This window comes from Falco cherrug, chromosome 12, assembly GCF_023634085.1.
Source record: "Falco cherrug isolate bFalChe1 chromosome 12, bFalChe1.pri, whole genome shotgun sequence".
Lineage (NCBI taxonomy): Eukaryota > Metazoa > Chordata > Aves > Falconiformes > Falconidae > Falco > Falco cherrug.
Window position 1 is genome coordinate 22,713,703 of NC_073708.1, and position 27,375 is coordinate 22,741,077.

A 27,375-nucleotide genomic window follows, 5' to 3' on the forward strand; every position below is an offset into this window, starting at 1 on the left:
GCAGTGGAAGATGTCCATCCCTCCACACTAGAGCCCAGTTGGTACCAAGGGGGAGCGTGGGGGCCCAGAACAAATCAGTACCTGGGCTCTCCATCACACTGCTGTGCTGGGGCTGAGCCTTCTCCCTGCTGAAATTATCCTACTAGGAAAAGACAAGTTCAAAAAGGGATTGGACAAGGCAGTGAAAAACCCTTGAGGCTTAGTGTGGCAGCACATCCCATGCTTGTGGGGAAAGCATGCTTCCACAGTCGCCTGTTTGGCCCCTGCTGTGATGTGGCACAGACCAAGCACCTGCACTCACCCAGCAGGGCTGTGCTTTTATTCTGACACAGTGCACCAGGAACGGTGAATCCCTGTTGAACTTTCGGGCCACAGTGACAAGCAGTGGACCATAAACCTCCACCATGACTTTATGGGTAAAAGGCCTGTTCCTGTTCCCTGTTTAAACATTCAAGCACTGGCAGTGACTGGATAAGAGGTTAAAGTCGCTCTGCATCTGAAATTCCCATTCCCACAATTAGAATAGTGTGTCCTAGTCCAGTGTCCCAAAGGACACAGATGCATAAGAAGATTTGGACGTGAGCCAAGAAGTGGAAAATAGAAAATATGCCTTAAAGCAAAAGGGACTTTTCATCAGTTCAGTTCATCATAAAAAAGGATCACGAAAGCTTGATCATAATATCCAGCTCCTCCCTCTGGGACTCAGGGTCTGGCTGAAAAGATCCAGTGACTAGAAAGGAATTAAAGAAATGCAGCCTCAGTATAAGGTGCAATAAGAAAATTAACTTTTGGAACAACGTACCAGCCACTGTAGCAGAGATGTATCCGTTCAAGATCAACTGTTTTCCTAATGACAGTGCTTTAAGTTACACAAGAAGTAATTCAGGACAGCCTGTGTCATGCAGGAAGTTACACTGGTGAGCCTAGCCGGCCTCCCCAACTCTATAATCTATGGAAAAAAACCCTGCCTGCATTTCCCTTCCCCCTGTCCAAGTGTGTGAAAGGTCTGACCTGCCCCACTGGAGGCGTTTTCAGGAGAGCCAGGTTAGCGTGGGCTCTGCCTGTGTCCCAGGCTGCCCGAATTGCACCAGCCAGCTGCTGGCCCCGGGGCTCCTGCACTGAGACATTTCAGCTTTATAAGGAAGCCAGTCTGGGGGGATGAAGTGAAGCAGCACCCGGGCGCTGAGGCTCCATGGATGATGAGTGCCAGGAACCTGATGTATGTTCCTTTGACAGTTTTCTGCCTTCCTTCCCAACTGAAGCAGGGACATTGGTAGATAGGGAACAGCCATCCTGCAGTGCTCAGCCCATCACAGGGCATAGCCCTGCAGGCTCAAACTCCCTGGCTATCAGGCTCCAGGCATTACACAAAACACTCACACTGGAGCCAGCAACATTCTCCTGCTTTCACACCAGCTCCCTGCTGCAGCCAGTGGCCCCCGAGAGAGCCAGGAGCTCCATGTTCATTAGGCACAAAAAGCAATCTCATCAGTCTGGCTGGGCTGGTGCCATTGCAGACACGTCACCGGGCTCATTCGTAGTGGAGTGGCTTTGCTTATCGTATAAACTGCTTGTGCTTCCAGGTCACTTTCTACATCCCAGTTCCATGCTTCTCAAGGGCCTGCATATTAAAATGGGTCGATAGGTGCCCTAGTCACAGCTTTGTGGAAGGTTTTGTTTTGGGAGAACAGCCCACAACCTCCACAAATAAGCTGGATCTGATTAGCTCAGAGGCAAGCAGTGCAGGAGCAGCTGCAGGCTGTATCTGCTGAGTGGAGATTTCCTCACCCATAAGATTGCTGACAGATGCTATTGAGTAAAATACAGTGCTGGCTTTCACAAGTCAAAAGGGAAGTCCAGGCAAGAGCAGCAAGAGGCACAACGGTTGTCTTTAGGATGCTCTGTGGGCATGCGTCCCCACCCTTTATTCTCAGAGGAATCTTTCAATAAGCAGATTATATTTTACAGCTCAAGGGCAGAAAATAGAACAGGGATGGCTTCACAATGCCCAGTTCCAAAGAGAAATGGGCCAGACATCACAGCCTGGCCAACTCAGAGGTGCCATGGTCCCGAGCAGATTGAAATACCTCTCTGAAGCAATGCATAAATCCTGAAGAAACTTTGTAGGAAACACAGCAGCAGAGAACTATGAAGTGAAATCAGATCCAGTTGGGATTTGTGGCAGCATCAGAATACAAAAGCTCCATGATTCTGTTCCTGAAATGCTGCCTTCTTCCTGCAGGCCTTGTAATAGTCTTTCCCAGTATTTTGCTTTCTGAGGAATAGTCATAATGAGTTTACCACTATTTTGCTTTCTGAGGAATAGTCATAATGAGTTTACAATAAAAAAGATGTTTACTGCTTATGTTTGTGCCCTGCTGACTCACTTTATAACAGCTCTTTATGCATAAGCCTGCAGCTCCAGCACTCAGCTTCCAAAATTTTATGTGTATTTTAGTTTGGAGCTGCTCCATAGCCTTCCCAAAGGAAAAGGAGTCCTTATGACCTGAGAGATGGACACCAGTGTCTCACAGTGTGCACAAAAGTCTTTATTCAACAAGAGGGAGTAAAGAAAGAGCATGCCAAGTGAACAAGCAGAAACAAGGAGCAAAGTGCACCATGCAGCTCTTCAGATAGGGAAAAGGGAAAAGGTTTCTATCAGGAAAGGGTAGTTGTCTCCAGGCCAGACCCGAAGGAGATGGGACCAATACCAGAAGCAAAGTCCTCTGCTCTGACTGAACGGAGAAGTACTCGTGTCCAGCAGACACGGCCACTAACAGCTTCACACAAGCCAGCCAACACTAAATAAAACCCAGGGAAGGGTCTTACAACCCCTATCTCCTTGGATATGGTGTGTGGATATGTGAAGGGACTTGGAAGTCCTAGAAGGAATCCAAGCATGGTGGCTGCAGCAGGAACAATGCTGGTTAACTGCTGTTTCCTAGGTCTGGTTCATCTCAGCTCATCTCTGATATGGATGCATTGAGGCAGATTTGATGTTTGTTTTTATGCCACTCGGCATTTTTCCTGGAGAGAGAAAAAAGGAAAAGTGCAAACCCAGTTATATGAGAGAACATTTGCTCAGGAGCATGCAAGACAACAACCCTGTCTGGACTTTTCCCATTCCACTCCAGGTACCACACTAGGCTTACTTGCTACAACAGCATCTTCCAGCTTCTGACCTAACACAATCAAGCTCTTCTACAAATTGGCATCTTTCTCTGTTGAGAAATCTTTTTGACAATTCCTGTGTCCCACTGCTATCACCTCAAATTCTATCCTTGTTCCATCTTAACCAAGCCTTTCTCTTTGTCAGGAGGCTCCTACAGCAGTGTAGGACTTGTTCAGTCTTACAGAAGTTGCTGGAAGCAGCACTCACAGAAGTACCAAGGACTGACCTGCACTTCCATTTCAGAGGGGCAAACACAAGAGCCTGTAACCCATTCCACGTAGCATTTTTTATAGTTAGGGCATATATTTAAATTACTAAGCCTCTCTCAGGTCTCTTAATTTCTCTTAACCACATCCACCTCTTGGGCATTATTACTGTTTGCTGATAGCAATCACACACAGGAGTGTGTTCAAAGACATCATACTAGCAGCTTACAATAAGTGTACAGCACTACACAAAGCTAAGATGATGAGAAAAATATACAAAAAGACAATGATGAAAAAGCAGCACAGAGGGACATTCAAAGAACACTCCTTCAGAAAGTGGAATGTGTGTTCAAACTGGAACAGAAAAAAAGGACAGTTTCTGAAAATCAAAACTATAGTACAGCAGAACAAGAAAAGATTTGATGAGCAAATGGGTAAAAGAATAAAGATTATTAAACCTCCTCAAACTTATCCAAAGCCGGTTATTGCCTGCAATGAATTGGCAGGCGATCTGATACCACTTCAGTGCTAACAATCAGTAGACTAATACTGTTAGACATTACTCCAAAAGGAAAAGTGAACAGGACTGTAGTTCACCCACATCTGGAATACTGTGAACGGTTCTGGTGTTCCCAGTCTTGAAAACAAACAGAAAAGTTGCAGGTAAGAGTGACAAGGATGGTCCAAGATATAATTTTCACACAGAGATACTAAACAGAATAGGACTCATTAGCTGGAGGGGTAAGATGGAAAAAGGAAGGAGGACCTAACAGACTTCCAAAATAATGAAAACTAGTATGGAGAAAGTAACTGAGAAATTATTCACCACTTCTCACAACACGGGTAAAAAGGAAACATGCAATAGAATTATCAGGCAAAAGATTTAGCCATAAAAAGGAATTTTTTTTAAGCAAAGCATGCAATAAAGCTGTGGGACATACTGCCATAGGTGGTGCAGACGTCAAAATTAAAATTCAAAAAAGAACTGCAGAAACTGATGGCTGCTATACCCACTGGTCTCTAACCAAACTCTGGCTTAAAAACCCTAAACAACAACTGCTGTCAGGATATACTTCATTCTCATATTCTTTCAGTCTCGACTACGGGCACTATCAAAAGCAGGACAGTGGGACTAACCTTTGGTAAACCCCAGTATGGCTGCTGTTATCAAAAGGGAGCTTCCCAGTAACACAGGCTGGACAACTGCTCTTGTTACCAGCACACTCTGCTTGATGTACAGCAGCAACTGTCTTCCCATTCTGGAGACAGCGTTCGTGGGTATGCAGCCAGGAATCACAGGGGCCTTCTTTGTTACCAAGTCACAGTGGAAATTACTTTCTAACTCTTACATAAATACATAATTAACTTAGGATTAATATTGTTGCTCAAGTTCATTTCTGAACAACAGTCATTATACAAGCAAGAAAACACCAATTAGGATATCCGATATCCAAAATCTCAATTAACATGAACATAAGAATGACAGTACAGGGTTAGGCCTGTAGGTCCCCCACACCAAACTCATTCCTGACAGCAGAGGACATTTAAGGAGGAATACCAGAACAGGGCAAGCCTGAGTGATACCTCTGCAGAATACCCCCTCTGCTTCTAATATATGGTGGCTCACGGACTGGGGAGTCAGAGATGGTGTCTTCAGGATTAACCATTGACTGATTTTTCATCCAGAAATTTACCTACTTACTTTTCCATCTCATATAACCTATTACACACTTGACAATGTGCTCTACGATGTAATTATTTAGTATTCAGTATCTTCCTTTTGTTCTGAATCTACAAGCCGATATTTTCATTGGTGCACCTTCATTGATCCTTCTGTATTATGGGAAACAGTGAACAATCATTCCCCAGTCACCTGCTGAATACAATTGGAGATTTTATAGACTTCCATACTTTCTTCTCCCTACTCCAAAGCTATCTCCAGCAGCAGACATCAGAACTGCACATAATATTGCAGGTGTGGGTGCCCAATGGATTTATACAATGGCCGAATGATATCTTGTTTCTCTGTCCCTTTTCTAGTAATTCCTAATATTTGGTTTGCGTTTTTGCCCCAACTGTACATCCAATTAATGTGTTTACAGAACTATTATATCATGTATCTATTTCCCAAATACAAGTCACTAGGTTAGAGTCCAAGTGCTGGACATGCAAAGTCAAATTGCTATGCCTATGTGTTTCACTTTATATTTAATACAAATGTAATCTACTATTAAGTGAAGTCACTTGGCATATGAAATCCTTCTGTGACTCTTTACAGACAGATTTGGTTTTTTCCTTACCTTAAATAACTCAGCATCATCAAACCTTTCCACTTTATTGCCTACCCACAACTCAAATCTGACCACAAAACCCCCAGAATAGATCCCTGCAAAACTGCACTGTGATCTCCCTCCACATTGACTCCTATGTTCACTAAGTCTGTTATTAAGATGGTATTGCGGGGTGAGTTAAGCTGAAGCTGGATGGCTGGGATCCATTTCAGCCTCTGAGCCAATTTTAAGCAGGTATTACTCCACTGTTACAACCTGACTCATGTTATTAAGGCAGAAAGGAACCTCTTACTCAGTTGTATCTAAAAGGTGACTGGGGAAGAATCTCTACATCTGCAATTGTCCTTCTTGCTCCCTGCATTTCAACTGCTTTCAGATATGCAACTTATTTACCTGGCTGTCCAGCTTGTGCCATCTGCACCCCTGCCAGCATTGGCTGCTGCTGAGCTGGTGCACCTGACATTGGGACCTGCTGCATGCCTGAAGCACCTGCAATGATGGCACCAGCTCCTGGTTGGCTTGACTGGACAGACCCTCCAGAGCCAGGGGGTCTTCGGTTTGACAGTCCTTTCCCAAAGGCCACAGCTGCTACCAGTGCATTGGTATCTGCAGGGTTGAAAGTCTGCTTGTTCTGTCGTAAACCTGTAGAAAAAGAAGTTATTTTGAAGCATTTCAGCAATCAATTCTAAACAGTAGCATAGCTGGTCCTGAATTTACTTTTCTGTTATTTTGGTGCATGTAATAGAGATCAGCTTCTAACAAGCTGTCCTACAAGAGTCTCAGAAGGGTCCAAGAAGCTGTGAAATCCAAAAGACTGGTGATCCAAGAGCTCTTCCACTGAGAGCAGCACATACGCTGCTCAGGGAAGGAGGACAGAGGGAGCCAACTCCTCCATGCCTATGAGAATGTCCCCACTAAAGGCTCTTCCATGCTGAAACCTACAGCAGGTAACAAGCACTGTGTTCTAGATAAGCAATGCAACATCCCCTTTTGGAGGCTCATGAGCAGCATGGTGTCTGCAAGTTTTTCTACCACACGCCTGCCCAGTTACACTATGAATCCTGGAAACCAGACAGAACCCGTGCTTGGGTCCTTGCCTACACTATGTGTCAAAGGTGACAAAAAACCAGCCTTTGAGAATTGTGCATAGCACTCCCACGAATAGCGAGCAGCTGACAGCAGAGACCATTAAAATAAGGATGTCCAGCATCAGAGTCAGAACCGGAAAATGTTGACCACAAGTCTGAAGAAGCCATCATCTAGAGGATGTCACACAATAGCCTGCGAACAAATATGCTGTGGACTCATTCAGAACATAGCTAAGGGGCTTCCCATTCACTGCCAATGCACTTTCACAGCTATTTATATTAATCCAAGTTGATTGGGATGCTTTCTTGGTAAATACTTACCACCTCCTCAAAGGAGGATTTGGCAAAGGGTTGGAACAACCTTCCTGCCAAGCATAGGTCACACAAGCAGGACACACTGCGCCCACAGGACCCCTTTTCAAATTAGGGGGCTCTAGGACAGCCAATCTTGCATCTGCTAGAATGCTTTCATCTATGCTTCATCTATGCTGCTCATCTGTGTTTCCCATGCTTCAGGCTCTCTGATTTACCTGTTATGCCACTACTCTCTCAAGCCTGCTGCTTGGACCCTGTACCCCACTTCCACCCCAGTGACATACCTCCACTTTCAGATTCACGCTCCTCCTTACTGATTTTCTCCAGCAGATTTGAGCACATTTTGTTCAGACTTTGGATCTGTTTCTGAAAAATGAAAACCACCAGAAATCACCAGAATACCTCCAACTGGGTACAAGTCAGCAAGGTACGTGAACAAGCTTTCTCTGTGTAACCAAACATAAGCATTTTGGTAGCAGAGCCTAAAAAGCCCTGTGCTAATGCATGCAGGAGGGCACCGTGGGGATGGGATAGGCTTTGCCTTTCTCTGACTCATCTGATGGCATCTCCTGTGAACTGCCAGTGGGCTGGATACCCTTGGTTTGTGAAACTGTGGAGGAAACCAAACTTCAGCTAGGGTCCGCTAAAGGAATCTCAGGCAGAAAAGGACACAGCAGAAACAGAAACTGCTAGATGGGAAGGTGAAGGAAGCAGAGTTAAGGGGCATCTTGTGCCGTAGGACTAAGAGGCAGAAGTATCAAACTCCTTCACCTACCTGGGCCACATCAGGGCTAATTCGAGCTGCATCTGTGATCAGTTGCTTCTCCTGCTCCTCCACCTCAGGGTCTGGCTTAGTTCGAAGGTGGTCAGGCACCACCTCATGGCTGAACACCGGCACACGCCCTTCTGTCTGCCGCTGCAAGAGTTGGATGAGCAACACTCAGAACCTCCTCGAGCCCAGCACTCAAACAGCTCAAAAGGATGGCGCAGGCCATAGTGCTGGAACAAGGCCAGCAGCATGCTGTGGGGAAACCTTGATCTGGAAAGCATTATGAAGTTTCAACAATTTGTCTAGGAATTTGCACTGTGCTGGTTTAGTCAGAGCAACCCGCAGGAGTCTGCAGTGCAGCCCCACCAGCATGGCCATGATCAGTTGAAATCTTTTCTCACTCAAGCAGAGAATAAATGCTGACAGTGCATGCTGGAGGTTCTGTAACATGCCTCATGTGGGTCAGATGACAAACTGCACACCTAGATAAAGATATCCAACAGAAACAGCACAGCTATGGCAGAGAAAACCAGGAGCTTGTAAGGAGACCTCCCAGTTACACAAGAAGACACTATCTCTTTCAGCCCCAACATCAGGAAAATAACATATTTATGAACAGGAACACCTCCTGTAAAGTATATCCACTGCAAGTGTGCAAGCCCCCTAGCAAAGCAGCTCCCTGTCAGAACTAATCATCACCTTTTCCTTCTCTACACCCAGAGCTGAGGAATGCCAAGCACAAGGAATGCCAAGCAAGCTGGAACAGATACACAAGCACATCCTGATACTCCAGGGCCAACACTCAGGGAACTTTCTTACCATGATCTCCTCATCACGGTCTGGTGACAGCACTAGGGGTATGATAACCTGGTTTCGCAGTAGTGGGGTCTTCTCATGCTTTAGCACTTTATTCAAGGTGTTCAGCTGCCCTGAGAGCAATGCGAAGCTGTCCAGAACTGAAGGCCTGGGAAAAGAAATCAAGGGGACAGAACACAGAAAGGGATGCCACTGATGGCTTTTATCTCTTCATCACTCAAATGGCTGAGAAGCAAGGAAATAACAGTATTGCTCATCAAACTGGCTTACTCCAGTCAGTAAGCAGCAAAACCTAGGGCTGAATCTGCAGGTACAGACAAACCCCAGTCCCTAGTGCAAATAGCTCAAATGCTGCAAATAGCTCAGGGACATTACAAGCAGTACCACTGGAAGTGGCAGTTGTTTGGGATTTCAGTAACATACACAGAAGCAATGCTTTCCTTATCACTAACTCTCCCAGTGCAATTTTAGAGCAAGGTCTGAGAAACAGTTTAACTCCTAAGCAGTACAGCCAGGAGGAACAATATTTATAGTTTGGCTATCCAGACTGAGCAGCAAGGAAGCAAAATAAGTGGTAATCTTGCCAAGGAGGTCCCTTTCAGCTTGCTCTCTCTGCGGGATTCATCACCTCTCCTACCTCCTGCAACATTAATGATAAACACTAACTGCCTGTGAAGCTTTGCTGCAGTAGCAGACCCTCTCTAAGATACTGTATAGTCTATTAAGCTGTAGCTATAACGTCTTTATGCTCCATAAGGAAGAGAACGCCACCTTGCAAGCCTCTCAAACTGTCTGGTAAAACATGCAGAACCAGGAAAACATAAAAGCTCAGTTCATAGCAGAGCCAGAAAAAGCCAGAAAGGTCAAGAAATGCATAAGAACCATTGCTCATTTTATAGGGTATGTGGGTCCCTAAGACACTTTGTTTGAGAAGCTTCCAGCCACTGCAGATGCAAGTCTAGTTCTCATAAAATGTCTGGATTAAAAGGTGTTAGCATGACTCTCTTACTATACAGCATGAAACCAATGGTTTTCAGCTGGTTTTCTGGTGGAAGACGAGTAGTGGTTCCTCCAGCAGAAATGTGAAAAGCAAACTTAGGCCTACTGACAACAGGCTAATGCTTTTTAAGCATACTTTATGGTCCTTAGAGCCAAGTCTGGAACAGCTTCAACAGTTATTAACAGTGCCCCTAGCTCTGTGAGACACCTTACCATGTGAGTCGGTCATACTCGTTCTCCAGCTTGTAGATAAAACTGACCAAGGAGTTCTTCAGGTCAGCCACCTGACTGATGAGCGCCTCCAGGGTCAGCTCCAGCTGCTTCTCCTCTCTCTAAAAAAAGGCAAGAAAGATGTGGGATGACGACAAAGCTTAACACCTTCCCAAGGTGTTGTGGATCCACTTGCATGCACAGTCCAATCTCTCCTACGTAGAGCCTCCTTTTCAGGAGAAGCAAACAGCGACTCTGGAGATAAAAATCCTATGGTTTCACACTGACCTCTTCCCCTTGGGCTGGAACACTGAGACAAGAGACTCGTGTGAGAGACAAACCCTTGACTACCTGTCCTTTTAAGACCTAGGTGAATATAGCAAAGACATTCTCACTTACACTTGCTTTTTTACATCAGGCAGTCACCAAAGTTAGCTCACGCCACCTTTGTGAGCCATTTAAGCTAACCCAGCTCAAAGTAGATCAGCATTCCCTTCACTTTTTCTGACAGCAGATGTGGGCACAGTGATGTCTTCATCCTGTTGCAAAGTGAGTATAAGGTTGTTGTATTTTTTTTTACTACGGCCTAAAGCCTCGTTTCTGCTCCTCATCACATTCTTTACTTTCTTCCTGCCCAAATGCCACTTCCAGCTGCTAAAGAAAACTGGCAGCTCCTATTCTACTTGTGCCTTCCCAGCTGCAGGAGGCCCTGCTGTAACACAGATCACACATACTAAACACGCACACGTCACCTCCTGCCTTTTGCCCCGGCTTATTTTGTTTAAATAAGCTTTTCCACTGACATCCCCAGGTGACGGAGGACGGTGACAGACAAAGTGTCAGGACAAGGGATCTGTTGCCAAAGACACCAAGACATATCCTTGACTCTTGCAAAAACCCTTTGGAGTCTTATCTATTCTAATTTATTCATACTACAGTATTGCACAAAATGTAATTAAAGTCCCAGCCCTAATGAACTGCTCATATAAGTTGGGAACTGTACAATAATAATCCATGAGGAGGGTGGGACAAAGCAATCAAATAATAGAAAGGGAATGCCGATTGGGAAAGCAGATAGAGTGACTCAGGCTGTTGGCACGCTTGCTATTGGGTTAGTTGTTGTTCTGTTTAAACACACTAGGCCCGTGTGAGCTTCACCAGAGAGATGATCAGGTATCTTCCATTTTCACAAGAACACAAAATCATTATTTGTAGCCTGACAAGACTATAAAGGCTTTTTTTTGGTAATCACCGATCAGACTTCACTTCATTTATCCACCTTAGAAGAAACAGCTGAGTTAATTTTGTTAAAATTTGATCCCCAGTCCATGGAGTAGATTCACGGAGCGGATTGCTGGGTGTTTCACCTCAAGATAAAAGCGCTCTCCTCCATCTTGTGATAGGACTAGTCAGTTCCTGTGCAATTAAGAAATGAGTCTACAACTGTTTGCGTGCACTGTGTTTGTGCAAGAAGATTAACTAATGCCTGTATTACAAGTTGGGCTGGCAGCCAGTTTTACTGCAGGGGTGCCAGGCATATGCACCCACAATTCACCTGACCCATTGCCTGCGCTTATCCAGGAAGCCCTCAAGAGGATGAACAAAATCCTATTGCACACATGTTGCTCTTGCAGCAGCAGCATACTCCAAGCCTCCTTCTTTCATAGGCTCTCTCCAAAGCCGTTAAGAGCTGGAAGCAGATGTAAGCACTGCAAAGCATGCACGCAATAAGACCCGTGTTTCCAAGGAATGCTGTGCCTCTTGTAGGTACACGCTACATCCGAGCAATGCTTTAAGGAGTTTGTTAGCAATACAAAATTTCCCTGAGGTAGTACAGATAGGGCTTATGGGAGAGGTGGCTGAAGGACATCCTGATACGCAGCAACCAAGAGGTAAAGGTGAAATTCAGAGTAGGTAAATGTAAAGCAACACACATGGCAAAACAAAGGGGCAAAAAAACCACACAAAGAAACCTGACTTTCTGTAAACAATGACATTCTCTGAGCTGAAAATGTTATCACTTAGAAACAAAATCTTGGGATTATCTGAGGGTAACCCATGAGGGTAACCCATGAGAACATCTGTCCAAGGCTCAAGAAGCAGTCAAGTATGTAAAGCGATAATAAGATTTATTAGGAAAGCAACAGAAAACTAAGCATCATTATGCCATCCTATAAATTCATGCCTCGTATCTCAAATATTACATGTCACTCTTGTCCCTCCAACTGAAAAGGGATATAGTAGGAATATGTACAGATAAAGGCAACAAGGATGATCAAGAATATTCATCAGTTCCATTGATGCAGCAGTTAAAAACAAAGAGACCGGTACATGCAAATGGCTGAAAAGAGGAGACACAATATAACAAACCCTATAGAAGAGGAATTGCAGGACAACCATCTTTGCTTTCTTTTCTGGTAGGACAATCAGGAGACTTGCACTAAGCCAGCAGATAGTGGTTTCAAACCAACCAAAGGAGGCAGATCTTTACAGCCCGTTAACCTGTTATTAACCTCTGCAACCCTTTTCCACTAGACATTACAGATGCTAAAAATTCACACTGCTTCAAAAAGTAACTGGATCCTTCTTCTATCCATGAAAATCCATTCAAGGCTATTACACACAAGGGGTGTGCTAGCAATAGCTCACACAGAATAACATCAGTAGGTTATTTTGCTCTTACAACTTCTTTTTGGTATCGGCTTCTTGGCTAGTGGCAAAGCCAGGCTGCTGGGCAGGTGGACCTTTGGTGAGATAACTCTTACCACGGGCTGCAGCAAGGACTGAGGAGGAGAGGAGCACCCAGAAATCCACACACACGCTCACTCTCCCGCCGTGCTGCCTGAGGAGGCCGCCGCACAGGGAAGCCTCGGGCCAGCTGGAAGGGCTCGCCCTGGAAGCCCGGCTGCCGCACCCCGCATGGGTCTGACCTGTGGGGGCGGCCGGGCCGAGGACAGGCAGGAATCAACCGCCGCGGCCGGGCGGCAGCAGCGCTGACACCGCCCCAGGCCGAGCCCCGCGGAGCTCGGAGCGTCCGTGGGCGGGAGGCACCGAAAAGCGGGGTCCAGGCCCAGCACGGAACGGCCCCGCAGGCCGGCCTAGCTGGCTGCCTGCCTCCCGCCCGCGGCAAGGTCCCGGCCCCGGCCCGAACGGACCTGCAGCACCGGCCCAGCCCCCCCGCGCTGCCCCCGGCCCCGGCGCCCCTCACCTGCATGGCGCGCCGCCCCGTTGCCACGGGAGAGCGGCGCTTCCGGGTCAGCCGTGCGCAGCGGGGGCGGGGCCGGGCGGGCGGCAGGGCGCAGGTCAAGGGGCGCGGGGCGGGGCCGCGCCGGACATGGCGGCCGCCGAGAGGCCCGACTCGGAGGTGGGAGCGGGCCGGGGGAGCCGGGGCTGGGCCGGGGTAGGGCTGGGCCAGGCAGGGGGGAGTCGGGGAAGCGGGGGTAGGAGCGAGGTGAGGGGTAGCCGCGGCGCGGGGGCCAGGGCGGCGGTGGGGCCGGGCTGGCGGTGAGGGGAGGCGAGGGGTGCGGGGCCGAAGCAGTCTGGGGGCGGGCGGCAGGGCGGGGGCAGGCCCAGGTGCCCCCCGGGGGTGACCTGGGTCGCTGTGCTCCCGCCGCAGGTGGAGGAGGCAGGGCATGTCTTCCTCCTGATGAAGAAAGACTATCGCATCTCCCGCAACGTGCGCCTGGCCTGGGTCCTCAGCCGGCTCCATCAGGTCATCTGGGCAGTGCCTGAGCCGGAGCTGGTGAGTTGGTGTCACCACGGCCCGATGTGGTGGAGCAAGCTGGCTCCATGCCACTCACGAGCAGCTGGAGCCTGCAGAAAGTTTTAACCCAGTTCCCTTCTCTGGTTTTTCCTTTGGCTTGGCTTGACATTCTCTCGTGTACCGTTTACTTGTTACAGGTAAAGTCAGAAAATGAACTTGATGTTCTCAGCATCCTGCCTAACGGGTGGCAGCCAGACGAGCCCGTCCAGCCCAGGCCCTATCTCCTCGTGCCCTCTACACGGGTCACCTTCCTGGCCCGCCAGTACCGATTTGTAATTGAACTTGACCTGAGCCCTTCCACAGGGATTGTGGTAAGTGCAGAAACTGCCTCTTTGGGGTGTTCTGCATTGAAAAGCTGGACGCAGTTCTGTTTGCTGAAAGGCTTATTCCTTTCTGTGCTAGTTTGAGCTTTTTCAGAAATCTTGCTTTTTGCGGGAGGGAGGCATGCAGCGCTCCTAGCTAGGCAGCTTAATGGCAGATCCTGCTTCTCTGCTGAATGGTCAGTATATGACTTTGTAGTTTATGGGGAGCTGTCACTTTAGTCCAGCTGCCATTGCAGAAGGGTGTTTGCTGTTGGCTCTGTGCGGTGGGGCAACCAGCAATGAGACTGAAAGTCCTAGAAGATGAAAAAGCCCTTCCCTTTCTCTGTTTCCGTAGGATGACTCAACGGGGGAGATAATTTTTGATGAAGTGTTTCATGCCCTTTCCCGATGCTTGGTGGGATTGTTACGACCCTTCCGTATCCCTGGTTCAGACATTATCTACCAGCCAGAAATCTTTGTCACTATCCAGGCATATTCCTCCATCATTGGCTTGCAGTCCCATCAGGTAAACTTCTGCCTCTTTTCTTGGCACGGCTCAGTGTGTGAGCAGCTCTCTGTATGGGCTTCCTGTGAGCCCAGAGAAAAGTGGTGGCATGTGGTGGCTGGGCTCTGTTATCTGCAATGCTGCAGATTTGTCTTATTGAAATGTGCAGCCTGGTGCAGTGGGGAAGCTTACGTGAGCAACTTCTCTTTTCTGGGTAGGAAGCGGAGGTCTCTCCTGGGAGAGCAGAGCCCAGCAGAGCATGCCACTCACAGGTCTCAGAGTTGGGCCACAGGGAGTATTTCCCCTCATGTTGGATGTGTGCTTCTTGCTGTTGTTGTTTTGTTGTTGTTGTTTTTTAAATCTATTGACTGATTCTTTTTGGCCTGTTATAATTAGCTTGAAGCATTCAAGAAGATCTGGTGTGCCCAAAAGCTTGTCTGCCTCCTCCAACTGTGTAGTAATGGTTTATTCAAAGATAATTGCCTCTTTCTACAAGCCTGGCTGTCTTTTTGCACTGGTATGAATCTGTTTCTGCTTGCTGGAGAGAGCAGCTGGCCTCAGTATTGAGATTATCAATGAGATTTTACTTGAGCCAGGGCAGGTCTGTTTAACAAATTGAAGTCTGGTTTATGGTGCTGGTGTGATTTTTGAAGTTTATGCTTGATCCCTTCCACCTCACAGTATTTTCACATTATTTTCACATTTCTGATGGTGGATTCAGTCCCTTTGCTAATACCAGGAAAAGTGGATGGTAGCAGGAAGAGCCTGTTAATCTGTGCTTGTTCCCTCCTCGTCTCTCCTCAGCCTGCCTCTGCCCAAGCCTTCTGCAAGGCTGCAGCCTTTAATGGTCTGTACAGTGCTTGAAGAAGGCGGCCCTTGCTTTGGTCCATTCTGAGGTCCAACCAAAGTAAGGTGCAAAGTAAGAAAGAATGCAGGAGTTTCTCCATTTGCCAGTGATGATTTGTGTATCAGCTTGTCCAGCTATCCTGCAGATGCCATCGTGCTTTGCAATCAGTGTCTTCCTCTCTGTATGCCAAATTGGGCACTCAAAATTGTTACGCTTTTCTTTTTTGGATCTCTCTGAAGACCCATTTATTGTATGAGGTCAGGAACTGTAATCTCTGGGTACAGCTGCATAAGCATTTTGTTCCTTTTACAGAGGAGAAGGCATATATGTGTATCACTCAGCCAGGAAAGCCTGTCGATATTGTAATAATTTACTTTTCCCATGATATATGAGGTCTTGCCCGCCTGAGGTTGAGGGAGTAATGTGGATAACGGGCAGCATCCCGCCCATCTGTTGAGTTATTTGTGCTTTGTATCTTCTTTGCCTTGTGGTTCTGGACAGAGATGGCCTGCACAGTGGTGGCGTCTGTAAACACAAAGGTCATGCCTGTCAGCTTGGGGAGTTTCTGTGGTGGCAGGCTCACTCAGCCACATCACTCAGCCTCTTTTGTAACGTCCAGTCTAATTTTTTCTTTTCTTTATTTCAATTTTCCATTCCTTTATCCAGCCACTTACTGGGAGATAATTGGATCAGTCTATAGGTGAGTTAGATTAGAACAAACAGACCTTCCTTAGAAACATAAAACCAGAGTTAATGGCTTGTAACAAGAATCCCACATCACTTTCTCCTGACAACTGCTTATCCTAAAAGAAGGCAAATGAAGTAAAAACTTCTTTCCCAAGGAGATTTGCCAGAGTGGTGTGAGCATCTGCTGTGGAGTGCACTGCAGATGCCACAAGACGCCACTGCTTGCAGGCAGTTGGCCCTGAGCAGAAAAAGTGAGAAGAAGCCTGTGCTCTACTTGTACTTCGGCAGGGACATGTCTGAACTTCACCATGCAGAACTCTGTTCCTGTGTACCACTTTGGGGACTGGTACTACAAAACCTTACCTTGATGACTTACACATGTGTGTCCTTGGGCCAGGTACTATTCCAGGGCTGTCAGCTGGATGAGACAAAGCGAGAGGCCTTTCTGCACCAAGTTTACACGCAGCTATGTGCCTTTGAGAACAAAGTGGCAGAGATGCTCCAGCAACAGTACGAACCCAAACCACAGGTGAGGAGGGCAGAGGTGGTGGGGGTCTCTTGGCTTCCTGGAGATTTGCACTCCTGAGACCCCTCTGGGGTAGGGTGGCAAGAGGAACAGCGGTGTAGGCCTGGAGAAGCTAAGGAGTTTGTAAGGTAATTTAGTGGGATCCAGTAATGAGACATGAACACTGAGGGAAGCAGAACCCATAAGTGTTTAGAAGGACTGATTAGAATGGTTACCTTCCCCAAGATTATTGTGCAGTAAAGCAGCCTGACTTTTTGTACGTTATGGGACAAACCGTAGGATGTGCTTTCTCTCTGAAGAACATGGTGGGAGAGGTGATTATGACTGTCCATATCATTAAACTATAAATGTCTGTGAATATGCCCTTGGCCCTTGTTACATTTATTGAATAAAAATACTCCCTTGTTACCACAAAAACTGAACAGCAGGTGCAGTTTATCTGTAGTGCAGATACTTGAAACTGCAGCAGATGCTGTTTAGTGGCTACAACTGTAGGTATCAGGAAGTTAATGATAGCACTATAAAATACAACTTTGGGTGAAATTAGAAGTAGTACAAGTGGTACTTTGTAGTGATTCAGGATGTCTATGGATTTCTCGTTAAGATCATCTCTCCTGATCTTGGAAATGAAGAATGTGAAGGTTACACAGTTGTACTGTGTATGTATGTATGTACTGTACATGTTCAGGTAGCAGTCACAACAGTATCTGTGGGCACCCTTCTTGCAGTCAAAGGTATTATTGGCCTAGCTGAGGTTATTTAGTCCTTATTTAGCATTAGTTATTAGAGTTTGGGCAAAAAGGAAAAAGAAGTCTCAAAATAAGATGAGCAAGAAGCTGCTGGTGAACTGCTGCAGTTGTATATCTGAAGGGCTTAAAATCTTGTATTCTACCTGAAATTTATATCTTTGAATGCTAAGACACTCAGTCCTGGAACAGAAAGAAGATTGCAGGAAGTAAATACCTTTACCAATGCGTTCAGCTGGTGTTTTTGTAGTGCTTTGTATGCATTCCTGCTTGATGCAGTATTTTTCTCATGGTAAACTACCCTATAACTTCTTCCATGCAAATGGGGGAGAGAGACGCGCTTACAGGCCAGAGGGACTGGCAAGTCCCGCCACAGGCTCTAGGGTGGAGGTAGAAGGCCCCAGGGGAAGGCAGGGCCTGAAACTTTTTTTACTTTTGAAGTTGCATTAGCTGTATCATTGTCAACAAGTGTCTGAATTTAAGGCATCTGGCAAATTAAAATGATGGATAGTCAGTTCTTTTGCTGACAACCACAGACTGCTCCCATTTGTGCAGAACAAAAGTTTAGTTCTAATTTTCTTTTCCCAGCTCCGGTCATTTGTAGTTTTGCAGGGGAGGGTCTCACCCATTCTGTGTATTTGCTGTAAAAATGAAGCAATAGTTCATTACAGGGCTGAACTGCCAGAGCCTTCTGGAGATGAGGGGACTATGAACACAGTAGGTTCCTCACCAGTGCAATTATACAAATTTCAGGCTTTGCTTGGGGGATATTTTTCACAGAAGATGCAGGAGAAGCCTACCTGCATTTGCTTATATCAACACTGCATAAGAAGTGCTGTTTGAACAGAGTTGAATATATAGGTGCTAGACATAAGGAGTCCTTATGGGGCTCCTTACCCTCTCTGCTACAGTGTTTCATAAGTGGGACATAGCTGAGTTTGCCTCCTCAGCATTTCTGGGCTTTACTTGAGTAGATGCTGAATAGCTGCAGTTTCTACTAAGTGATAAGGATAAAGGAGTTACTTTAATGGGGATCTGCTTTGCTCTGTAGAGGAGCTTTAGTGATCCCAGAAACCGTCCCTTCTTTCCCCTTCTGTGAGAAATCAGCTTGTAATAAAGCTCTGAGCATATTGTCCCCTTCCTCCACTCCTAAGCAGCCTTGCCCAGCTGTTCTAAGGGGCCCAAGTGACCAGGACTTTGAGACCACCTGGAAATTAAAGCTAGAAGTGGAGTCTGCTGAAGTGCTCCAGGGCTGTGGTACCATGGGACTGCTAGACTGTGTGGCAGAGTGAGAACTAGAGTCAGACTGAAGTCTGCCCCATGGGGCCTTGTGGTTTGATTTTTTTTTTTTTTTTTAACTTTTCCAGGTGGATTTGTCACCCCTGAGCCAAGAGAGCCCTGGTGATGTGCAGGAGTCATCTGGGAGGAAGCCCAGTGTGTCTGTTGTCACTGCTGATGTTGGCCTTGTCAGCATGGTCCGGCAGGGGATCCTAGCACTGCAGCTGCTGCCCTCCAACTCCAGCGCAGGTTGGCTTTGTCCTCTGGGTTGAAGTTTGCCCAGTCGTTTATGAAAGACTGTGTTTCTCCTGCCTTAGGCTGAGAATTTTATAAAGGCTGGTGTGTGGACCCTTCTGTCAGCAGCAGCTTTTGCCCTGCACTCTGTGGGCAAATTGTGGTGGTGGGAATGGGGAGAGCAACACTGTGCCACGTGCCACATATCAGCCTCAGGGAGTTTGTGGTGAAGCACAACTGCGACTTGCTCAGGACAGCCCAGGGTGTGCAGATCTGTGCCCTGCCTCAGTGCTTTGCTGTACCTAGTCAGGAAGTTTGCCAGCTCCAGAACGCCTTGGAAGCTCCAAACCAACCTCAGGATTTTCCTTTTTACTTTTGCCTTGCCTAAATTTTCTCTCTTGTGGATATATTGGGAGAGGGGTAGTTGGTTGAGATGGAAGATGCGCTAAGATACTGTCTTGTTTACAGGTATAATAATAATTACGGATGGTGTGACTAGTGTCCCTGATGTGGCTGTGTGTGAGACGTTACTCAACCAGCTCCGCAGTGGCACAGTGGCCTGCTCCTTTGTACAGGTATGTCTGCTGTTAGCAGGGAGTGTGGGGAAAGCTGCCTGCCAGAGGGAGGAAGGTGGGTTATGGTGGTTGTTGTTGGCGTTCACCTCCAGAAGGGAAAAGGGAACTTCTTTGCCTGTTTGAGGCCTTTACTGGTCCTCTGCCTTGTCCTCAGCACTGCTGTACTCTCTCAGGTATCTTTATCCATCCTGTAGGTGGGCGGAGTCTACTCGTATGATTGCAGCTTTGGCCACGTTCCCAATGTAGAACTGATGAAATTCATTGCCATGGCCACTTTTGGTGCTTACCTGTCCACATGCCCTGAGCTGGATCCCCTGAGCCTGGATCTGAATGTGTATCACAAAGCATTTCTGCTGTACTCCTTTCTGCGTACTGGGGAGTCCTTGAATCCAGAATACTACTGTGGTGAGGAATGCGCATGTTTCTCCTTCCAGCAGATGGGTGTCTTACAACACCTTTCTTTGGGAACTTCCCCAGGCTTGGTTATGCTGATACTCTTCCTCGTCCCAGAGGGGACGTGCCTCTTGTAGGCTTTGGGCACTATCAGGCCATGGAGCATCATCTGTGACTCGCCTGCTAGTTCCAAGAACCAGGTGGATCAGAGAAAACTAGTGTCCCATTTTGCACCATTCCCCTTTCTGTGGACTTCACTTGGCAAACTGCAGTTAGGCCCGCTGTGTTGGAACTTGAAAGCTGTGAGAAGCTCTCATCCAGCCCTTCCTGTGCACTGGCTAGCTTGCAGATTGGGACGTTCTGGAGAGCTTGTCCTCATCAGGCTTTGCAGATGGCAGTTTGGATTGAAAAACTAGACCCCTGAGAACCGTACCAAATGCCTCTCTTGGTTGTTCTTATTTTGTGAATGTTAGTGACTGAGAGAGTGTGCCAGGAGAGATTAGTTACCCATAAAACATGGAAACACCCTTTCCTGCCCTGGCAATACGCTGGTGCCATCTGTGCTTTGTTTAACTTGGCAGCAGAAGCTGCGTACAGTGACAAGTTTGGAGAGAGCTGGCATGGGACTTGGAAGTATTGCATCTTAAGAAGATAGGTGTTAGTGGTTTAAACTCAAGGCTTCTACATCCTGATACCTTTTAGAAAGTACCTGGGAATTCAGGGTTTTCCAGGGAAAGGGGTAAAGCCCAAAACCTTGCTATGCATTTTCTGCCTGTCTAGGTTAATGTGTAACTCCAACACGTGCCTTGTCACAAAGGCTGTCCCAGAGGAAGCAGGGCCTGACACCTGCCCCTGCCCCTCTCTCAGGCCTCTCGGCCGTGCTAGTGGGCCTGTTTGCTGTGTTGCAGAATTGGGAGTGGGTGTAAGTGATGCCTGAAGGATGTACTGTTCTTCAGGCCAGCGAGTGTTCCTGGCAGCTTTTGTAAAGCACTTTGGGAGGGCTGTTGCTGTAGGATGAAGAGCAGGGGAGTTGTTCCGTCACAAACCCCATCTCTGCCATTTGCAGTGTCCCAACACAGACTGTTCAATGAGCACCTGGTGTCTGCGAGCAGCAACCCTGCTCTGGCCATGAGGAGGAAGAAGCACACTGAGAAGGAGGTACATGCTGACCTTGTGAGCATTGTCTCAGTCCGGCTGCGTGAAGGCTACAGCATCCGTGAAGTCAACATCACGAAAGGTGACTGTGCTGCTTTTGGGGGCTGGAGGCTCAGACAGAACTCTGTTCTCAACTGTTTAGAGGAAAGTGCATGGTCTGCCACCTCAGCAGAGTGGCTGGTATTGTGGAGGAAGGAGCCGGTTTCTCCAAACCCTGAAGTTTGTTTTCATGAGTAATTACCTGACACAGGACTGTCCAGTATTGTTGTGCAATTGTGCGCTTGCCAGGCTAATCCACTGTGGCTGTAAGTGCCTGGGGAAGGATAGACAGACTGTGACCCTCTGTATCTTGGAAATGAGTCCCCACAATTGCAAGGAAACTAGTGACAGAACTTAGGGGTTTGCAGAGTTTTCTGAGATTTCCTCTATATTTATGCTTTTTTCATCCCTTTCTAGTCCTTGGTGGACTAGAGCTACATGCACTCCAAAATACCAACACAAAGGTGAGCCTTTTGGTACAACAGATTTTATGCCTCCAAACTGCAGTCTTCCAAAGGCAGAAACTGGGGGAAACAAGGATATTGTTAGGTGAAAATGGCAGATCAGTCAGGACTATATCCAATACTAGAAGAACATAAAACTATCCAGTGGTTCTGTTCTCTCATTTGACTTGCTAGAGATAATGGCACCTGGAGTGTGAGGACTAGCTGCTGAGTAGGGACCCTGAGGGGTTTGAGTATCCCAAGGAGTGTCCGTAAACCCTACCTAGCTTTCCATCTCCACCTGTGACTAGTGGTAGTGCTTTAACTGAAAGGGAGATGAAAAAATCCAATGCAAGTTATGAATTGCAAACAGGAGAAGAAGTTACTATTGACTGGCACAATGACCGACAGAAAGCCTGGAGGGAGGATGGGATTCTTAAAACACAGTGTAAACATATATGGTGATCCCGTGTCTTTGCTATTCTTTGGGGGATATTAGTACACAGGATATGTTTTATATCAGAAAATCAGTCTGTGATAAAACTCCAAAATCATTCCAAACTTGCCAGATGATGTTTCCGTGAATTTACTGTGGTCTGCCTTAAAACTGAGTAGATATCTTAAGCCAGTGCTCTACTTGGAAGATTGTCCTGGGGTTTCATTGCTCTTCCTCTAGCTTCCTTTCTAAACTCACTCAGACCAGATTAGACCTGTATGACTTTAATAGCCTTAATTAAGTTTATCCTCCTTCTCTGGCATTGCCCAAACGTATTTAAGAACTATGCCTTTCTCCTTGTAACCTCTCTTCTGAGCAAGTTAAGCAAGCCAGTGTTTCAGCCTCCTTTTGTAAGGGCAGGCTTTCTGTTCTGTTTATTCATCCTAACAGCACTTCTTCCCCACCCCCACCGCCCCAGCTGTTTGCCTTTCACAGTTTGGACTCATTTTGCTGGAAACAGTTGATAAGAGTGTTGGTAAATGTGGTTTTATCATTGCCTTGTCAGCAATGCAAATACTTCTCTGCCTCTGAAGTAAAAGACCGTATCTGATAGACCAGGAGTCACATGAGCTTTCTCCATGATTGTATTGCATTCCTAGCACAGAAATCTGTCTCTTTCGTGCACCTTTGAGCTGATTAGTCCTTGGGGGTGTTTTATTGGGTTTTGTTTGTTTAGTAGTCCCTAAATGTGCTGTTCCTCAAATAGTAGTACTCTGAAGTTGATCTCATTCAATTCAGCTCTCTATTCCTATGTGATGACTAGGAATTGCAGTTCTTTCGACTTGATGCTTCTTTCAAATGGCATGGATCTAAACCAGCTTTTTTGGGAAGGTTGCTAACAATTATATTAAGTGGGATAATTTCTAAAGTTGGTCTTCCAGGAATAGTCCTAATTTCTTGTTTCAAGAGCTTTCTATTAAAAGTAAGAATCTGTGAAGGTTCCCATTGAGACAGCTCTTCTAGTAGCAACTGCAGATTGCTTTCACTAATCTGTAGGTGTGACGAGATCCTTCTCTTAAATCCATTCTGATTAGGTCCATTGCAGTCTCCTTGTCTAGGAATGTCTATGAAACAGTCTTTAACAAGTCAGTTCCTGTCCAAGCTGTGCTCAATGTTGTGTATTTTACCCTTCTGTGCACCAGTTCACTTAGAGCTTGGACAGTGCTGGAGAAAGAGCCTTTCTTTAATCTGGCAGGAATGATGAAGTAGTCTTGGTGACTACAAAGTCCTATATGGAAATGCTGGAAGATGTAGCAGGTGTGAATCAGTCGAATAGCAATCAGACAAGTTCATGTTGTACCTTTTTGCACAAAGGTGTAGCTACAATCTCTGGCTCAGGATATCATAAAGCAGTGAATTCCTGGATTCTGGAGGAATGTATCAGAAATATCACCACGTTCACCACGCTCCTTTTACTTTCCCCTAGGTATCTTCCTGCTGTCTTTTAGCCCTTGGAATGCTAAATGGATTGGTGTTCTGTTTTTACAAGAGCAGAGAGCAGAAGAATAGCAGCACTGGATCAGAGTTACCTTCTGTGGTGACTAGCTATCAGCAGGTGCACAGGGAAGAGTAAGAATAGGATAACTGTACACAGTATCTCATTTCTCCTTTTTTCTTCCCTTTGAGCACTCTTTAGGTCCTTGCAGCTCAGGGGCTCCCTGAGCCAGAAATACTTCCTGTGTATTTTGATGAAGATTTTTTAGAAGGAATTTTAAAATGAAAATGTCTGACCTATCAAAAATACAGTGTGTATTTCTGTGCCAGCCTTCAGAATAGCAGCAGATGATGTTACTTTGGAAAGGGTAAATGCACTGGGGAGCTGCTGTCTGATCAGAAAAATTGTTGAACTAACGTCTTAAAGTAGAATTTATGAAAGATCAAGACATTTAGACATTCAGCATTGCCTCTGCTAAGGAAAAGCATGTTTGGCTAATTACGGCTTTTTGGGCCATTCTGTAGATAAGTGTATAACAAAGAACAGTTAATTAACCTGGATTGCCAAAAGCTTTTGCCAAAACTTGCAAACTAAAGGCTGTTAAGGAGCCAGCTGGCTGTGAAGCAAGAGGAAAGAGTGCAGTTGTGGACTTTGACACTGTCGCTTTTCTGCTTCACTTTGCCAAAGGCAAAATAGAATAAATAGCTAGCTTTGTGCTCAGAGTTGCCTGGAGAGCTTGTTTGTGATATTTATAAGTGCTCTGGTTACCCTCCCTATTTGATTTTTCGATATTTAGGCATTTAGAAGGCTACTATAGTTAGTTAGGCATGCAGAGGTGCTTGCGAAAGGGGAATTGGAAGGTACAGAAGGGAGAGAAGCTGTAGGTGAGAAGCTTTGGAGCCATGGCATATAATAGAGCTCAGCTCTTCTCCTGTTTCTTTCTGGGACAATGTCAGAGGATTGCCCTTTGCTAAAAAAAAAAAAAAAAACAAACCAAAAAAACCATCACTGACCATTTTGTGTTGCTGTGTGTTGAGGAGAGCCTGGAGGACATTTTTTCAAAACCTCACCTTCCTCTGTGAATCAGTCCAGTGCCAAAAATGGCTGGGCACGAGCTGGCCAGTGAGAGTGGCTGTTCCCAGTGTCAGGAATTGGGAAGACAAAGTGAGTTTTCTGAAAACCAGGGCTGGACTTTATGGAAGAAATCAAAGCAGCAAAACCTTTTCTTAGCTATAAAGTCAAGATGCAGAAATAGATTGCTTTGCAGTAAGAACAAGCTAAAGATTCATCTAGGTATGACTTAAGCTAAGTAAATATTTTGCCTGTGATTTTAGTTTTGCTTGTGTTGGATTGTAGGAGTGAAGCCAGAATGACTAATGGAAATACAGGTGGAAGTAGGAAATACTTTCATTAATGATCTGGGCAAAAATGTAGGAATTTGCTTATCACGTTTGCTGTAGATGAAATAGAAAAGCTTTGTTATGAGAATGAAAATATTGTGTGGAAAGCAGTGGATGAGCACTAAAATGATATGAGTGAGGTGACAGTATGAAATGGAAAGAGACAAATCTATAAATACTTGTTTAGTCTCTCTGATAAACTAGATAATCTTCATATGGGAACAGCAGATGGTACAGCCCTGGCAAATACATTTATAGTAATGGAGAGCACTTACTATGGAAAATAATAGTGACCTTAACTAAAATCCTAGCAATCCCTCCAATGAAATACAGGTGAAATACAGCACACACCTTTGATCATCTTCGTTCGGGAATGATGAATTCTTGAGGTGCAGGGAAGTCTGGGACTGTTAGGAGGAATGGATATTCTGTCATAGGCTGCTGGCTATGGCTTAGTTTAACCTGCACAGTAACAACTGAAACTGGGTAAGGTTTTCTTGCCCTAGCGCACGCTCCTTGTCAATGTTATGGAAATGAAGCTTCTCAGAATAAAAACAATTTAATCAAAAGAACTACCAAGCATGAATTTGGCATGTGGTCTGTAAGGTTTCTTCTACACATGGCAGGGGAAGAGTACTCTGATGGAGCCTCTCAGCAGGGACCATAGGTGCAAAAAGCAAGATGGCTTTAAAATGGAGTGTAATCACCCTGTGAAGGGGATAGCATGATGTGCCTATGACAGCAGCAAATGCAACTCTGCAGGAAACATAGGATCCAGGCTGATGACCTGTTCGGACGGTTTCCAGCACATCCAATCACTTATCTCACAAATGCTGCAAGTCCGGCAAACTATAGAGCAGGCTGGACATCAGAATAGATGATTGAGCAGCTGAAACAGCAGCATGGCACTGTTTTAGAGTCATGTGTTTCCCTGGGTTGTTTCAGTACAAATAAACATGCACAGTCAGCAGGAGTGTGACAGTTTTCTGCTCTTCTGGCTCAGTGAGGCTTGCTGTCAGGTGTTTGTGTTAATCTTGCTAGAGATGCAATGGCCCACTTAAAGAAAAAGGTAAAAATGTACAGTTTGAAGGATGGGTGAATATTCGTTCTTCTTAACTTTGGGAGCAGAAGAGGGTAAACATGGGTCGTGAATCTTGATTTAGGATCCTGCCAGCTGCGCCAATTTGTTGCAAATGAGTGATTTAGATAGCTCAGAGTTACCATCAAAGGTATTGACAAAAGTGGTTTTAATGTGAATTTATAAAAGTGCAACTTAACAGAGTTCAGTGGCAAGGTTCATTCTGTTACTTACTACATGGAAGAAACATACAAAGTAAAGTTGAGTTAGAATCAAGCTAGAATGATTTACACAGAGACAGAGATGCAGAAGTGTAAAGGAGACCCTCCCACTGAGTTGCACCGTTCAGACTGGGCTCCCTTTCTAAAACTGCTGGTGGAGCTTAGGTGCAGCTAGATCCAGTCTTAGTCTCAGACTTGGACAACTGTTTGTGTCTAAAGGAATTAACTACGTGGATTTCATTAGTATTATTTTAGCATGCTATCAGACACTTGCCAAGGATCTGTTGCAAATGAGGAGCCTCTCCACTCTTGGTAAGGAAGGATCCCTTAGTCTCAGATAAGGAATCTAAAACCTTGAGAGGTGTCCCTGCCCAAGGGGAGAGTCACCTGGTGAACAGTCCAGCTGCAACTTACGGAGAACTCAAAGCAGGCTCATCCAAAGATCTGTCGTTAGCAGAAGGCCTTTCTCTGCTCAAGGAGCAGCCGTGAGAGGCATCCCGGCTCAAGGGGAGGTCACCGCCGTGCAGCCATGCTGCCTCGCAGGGAGAGCTCGGAGAAGGCTCGCTCAGGCTGTCGTATTTATGGGATAAAGGGTTTGGCTTGTGGTCAAATGGCATACAATGGGAAAGGTACGCATGAGACTCCTTGTACCCACAACTTTCTTCCTGGATAAATGAGTCTTGGAAAAGCCACCCACTATTCATGTGTTGGTTGCGTGATGGGTGTTCCAAGCTCGCACGCATCAGTGCTCGCTGTGTCACTCTGCTCCTTTGTGGGTTTCCTAAAGGAGTTCTTGGCCCAGCTGCGGCTCAGGCCTTCACCTCCTTTGGAGCCTGTACCCAACTGTCGCTAGTTTGGCTAAGGGATTGAGTCCATCTGTCACAAGAAGCTTTTGATGGTGGAAGTTCTGGATTTCATGAAATACTATATGTGCAGGAAGAACATGGAATTTAATCTAAGAATTGGGCATCACCTTCCAGGTTGTTGATGATCTGGGCCCATCACGTCCAAAAGTCTGTTTCTCCAGTGGGATGTATTAACTGCAGAGTGCAGATAAGAAAACTTCATAGCTTAAAGACGCTGCTCATCTGTGCAAAGCAACGTTTTTCTTGGAAACAAAGATGAGGTTGTGAAGAAGTGAGCCTATTGCAAATGTCAGCACCTCCTCCGAGTTTCAGTTGCTTTCTCTAGTGTAAATACTACATGTACATTTAAAGAACTGTTCACCAAATGCTGCAGTGTGATCAAAGCCTTTCTGTGTTGGGGGAGGAGGGAGAATGCCTTCAGCTAGAGCAGTTGTTAGATTACTTGTCTTCCTCATAGCAATCACACAATCTCACAGTACTCAGGAGCTCCTGGTCAGAGATAAAACTCAGATCTGTACCA

General features: G+C 46.1%; 2 protein-coding genes across 14 annotated transcripts in view; one reads left to right on the forward strand and one right to left on the reverse strand.

Annotated features, from left to right (window-relative positions):
• Positions 1-1,885: 1,885 nt before the first annotated feature.
• MED8 (mediator complex subunit 8) lies at positions 1,886-13,156 on the reverse strand. Its single transcript, XM_055724295.1, has 7 exons — positions 13,075-13,156; positions 9,870-9,988; positions 8,661-8,805; positions 7,848-7,988; positions 7,357-7,438; positions 6,063-6,311; positions 1,886-3,027 (listed from the first exon to the last, which is right to left on the reverse strand). Exons 1-7 carry the CDS (start codon positions 13,078-13,080, stop codon positions 2,963-2,965), a joined length of 807 nt encoding a protein of 268 aa, XP_055580270.1. The 5' UTR covers positions 13,081-13,156; the 3' UTR covers positions 1,886-2,962.
• The window catches only part of SZT2 (SZT2 subunit of KICSTOR complex), a 60,605-nt gene continuing 46,378 nt past the window's right edge, over positions 13,149-27,375 (forward strand). For 11 of the 13 annotated variants that reach the window (XR_008734677.1, XM_055724279.1, XM_055724281.1 and 8 more), the window contains exons 1-9: positions 13,150-13,230; positions 13,483-13,608; positions 13,767-13,940; positions 14,287-14,457; positions 16,368-16,499; positions 18,610-18,769; positions 19,223-19,329; positions 19,524-19,734; positions 20,789-20,959. Coding sequence is in view for 11 of the 13 variants with exons in the window: in XM_055724279.1 (XP_055580254.1) it covers positions 13,201-13,230; positions 13,483-13,608; positions 13,767-13,940; positions 14,287-14,457; positions 16,368-16,499; positions 18,610-18,769; positions 19,223-19,329; positions 19,524-19,734; positions 20,789-20,959 (1,282 nt within the window). In the remaining 2 variants the exon portion in view is untranslated. Of the gene's footprint in view, positions 13,231-13,482; positions 13,609-13,766; positions 13,941-14,286; positions 14,458-16,367; positions 16,500-18,609; positions 18,770-19,222; positions 19,330-19,523; positions 19,735-20,788; positions 20,960-27,375 lie in introns of all 13 variants that reach the window. The other 2 variants (XR_008734678.1, XM_055724288.1) reach the window with 1 other exon arrangement.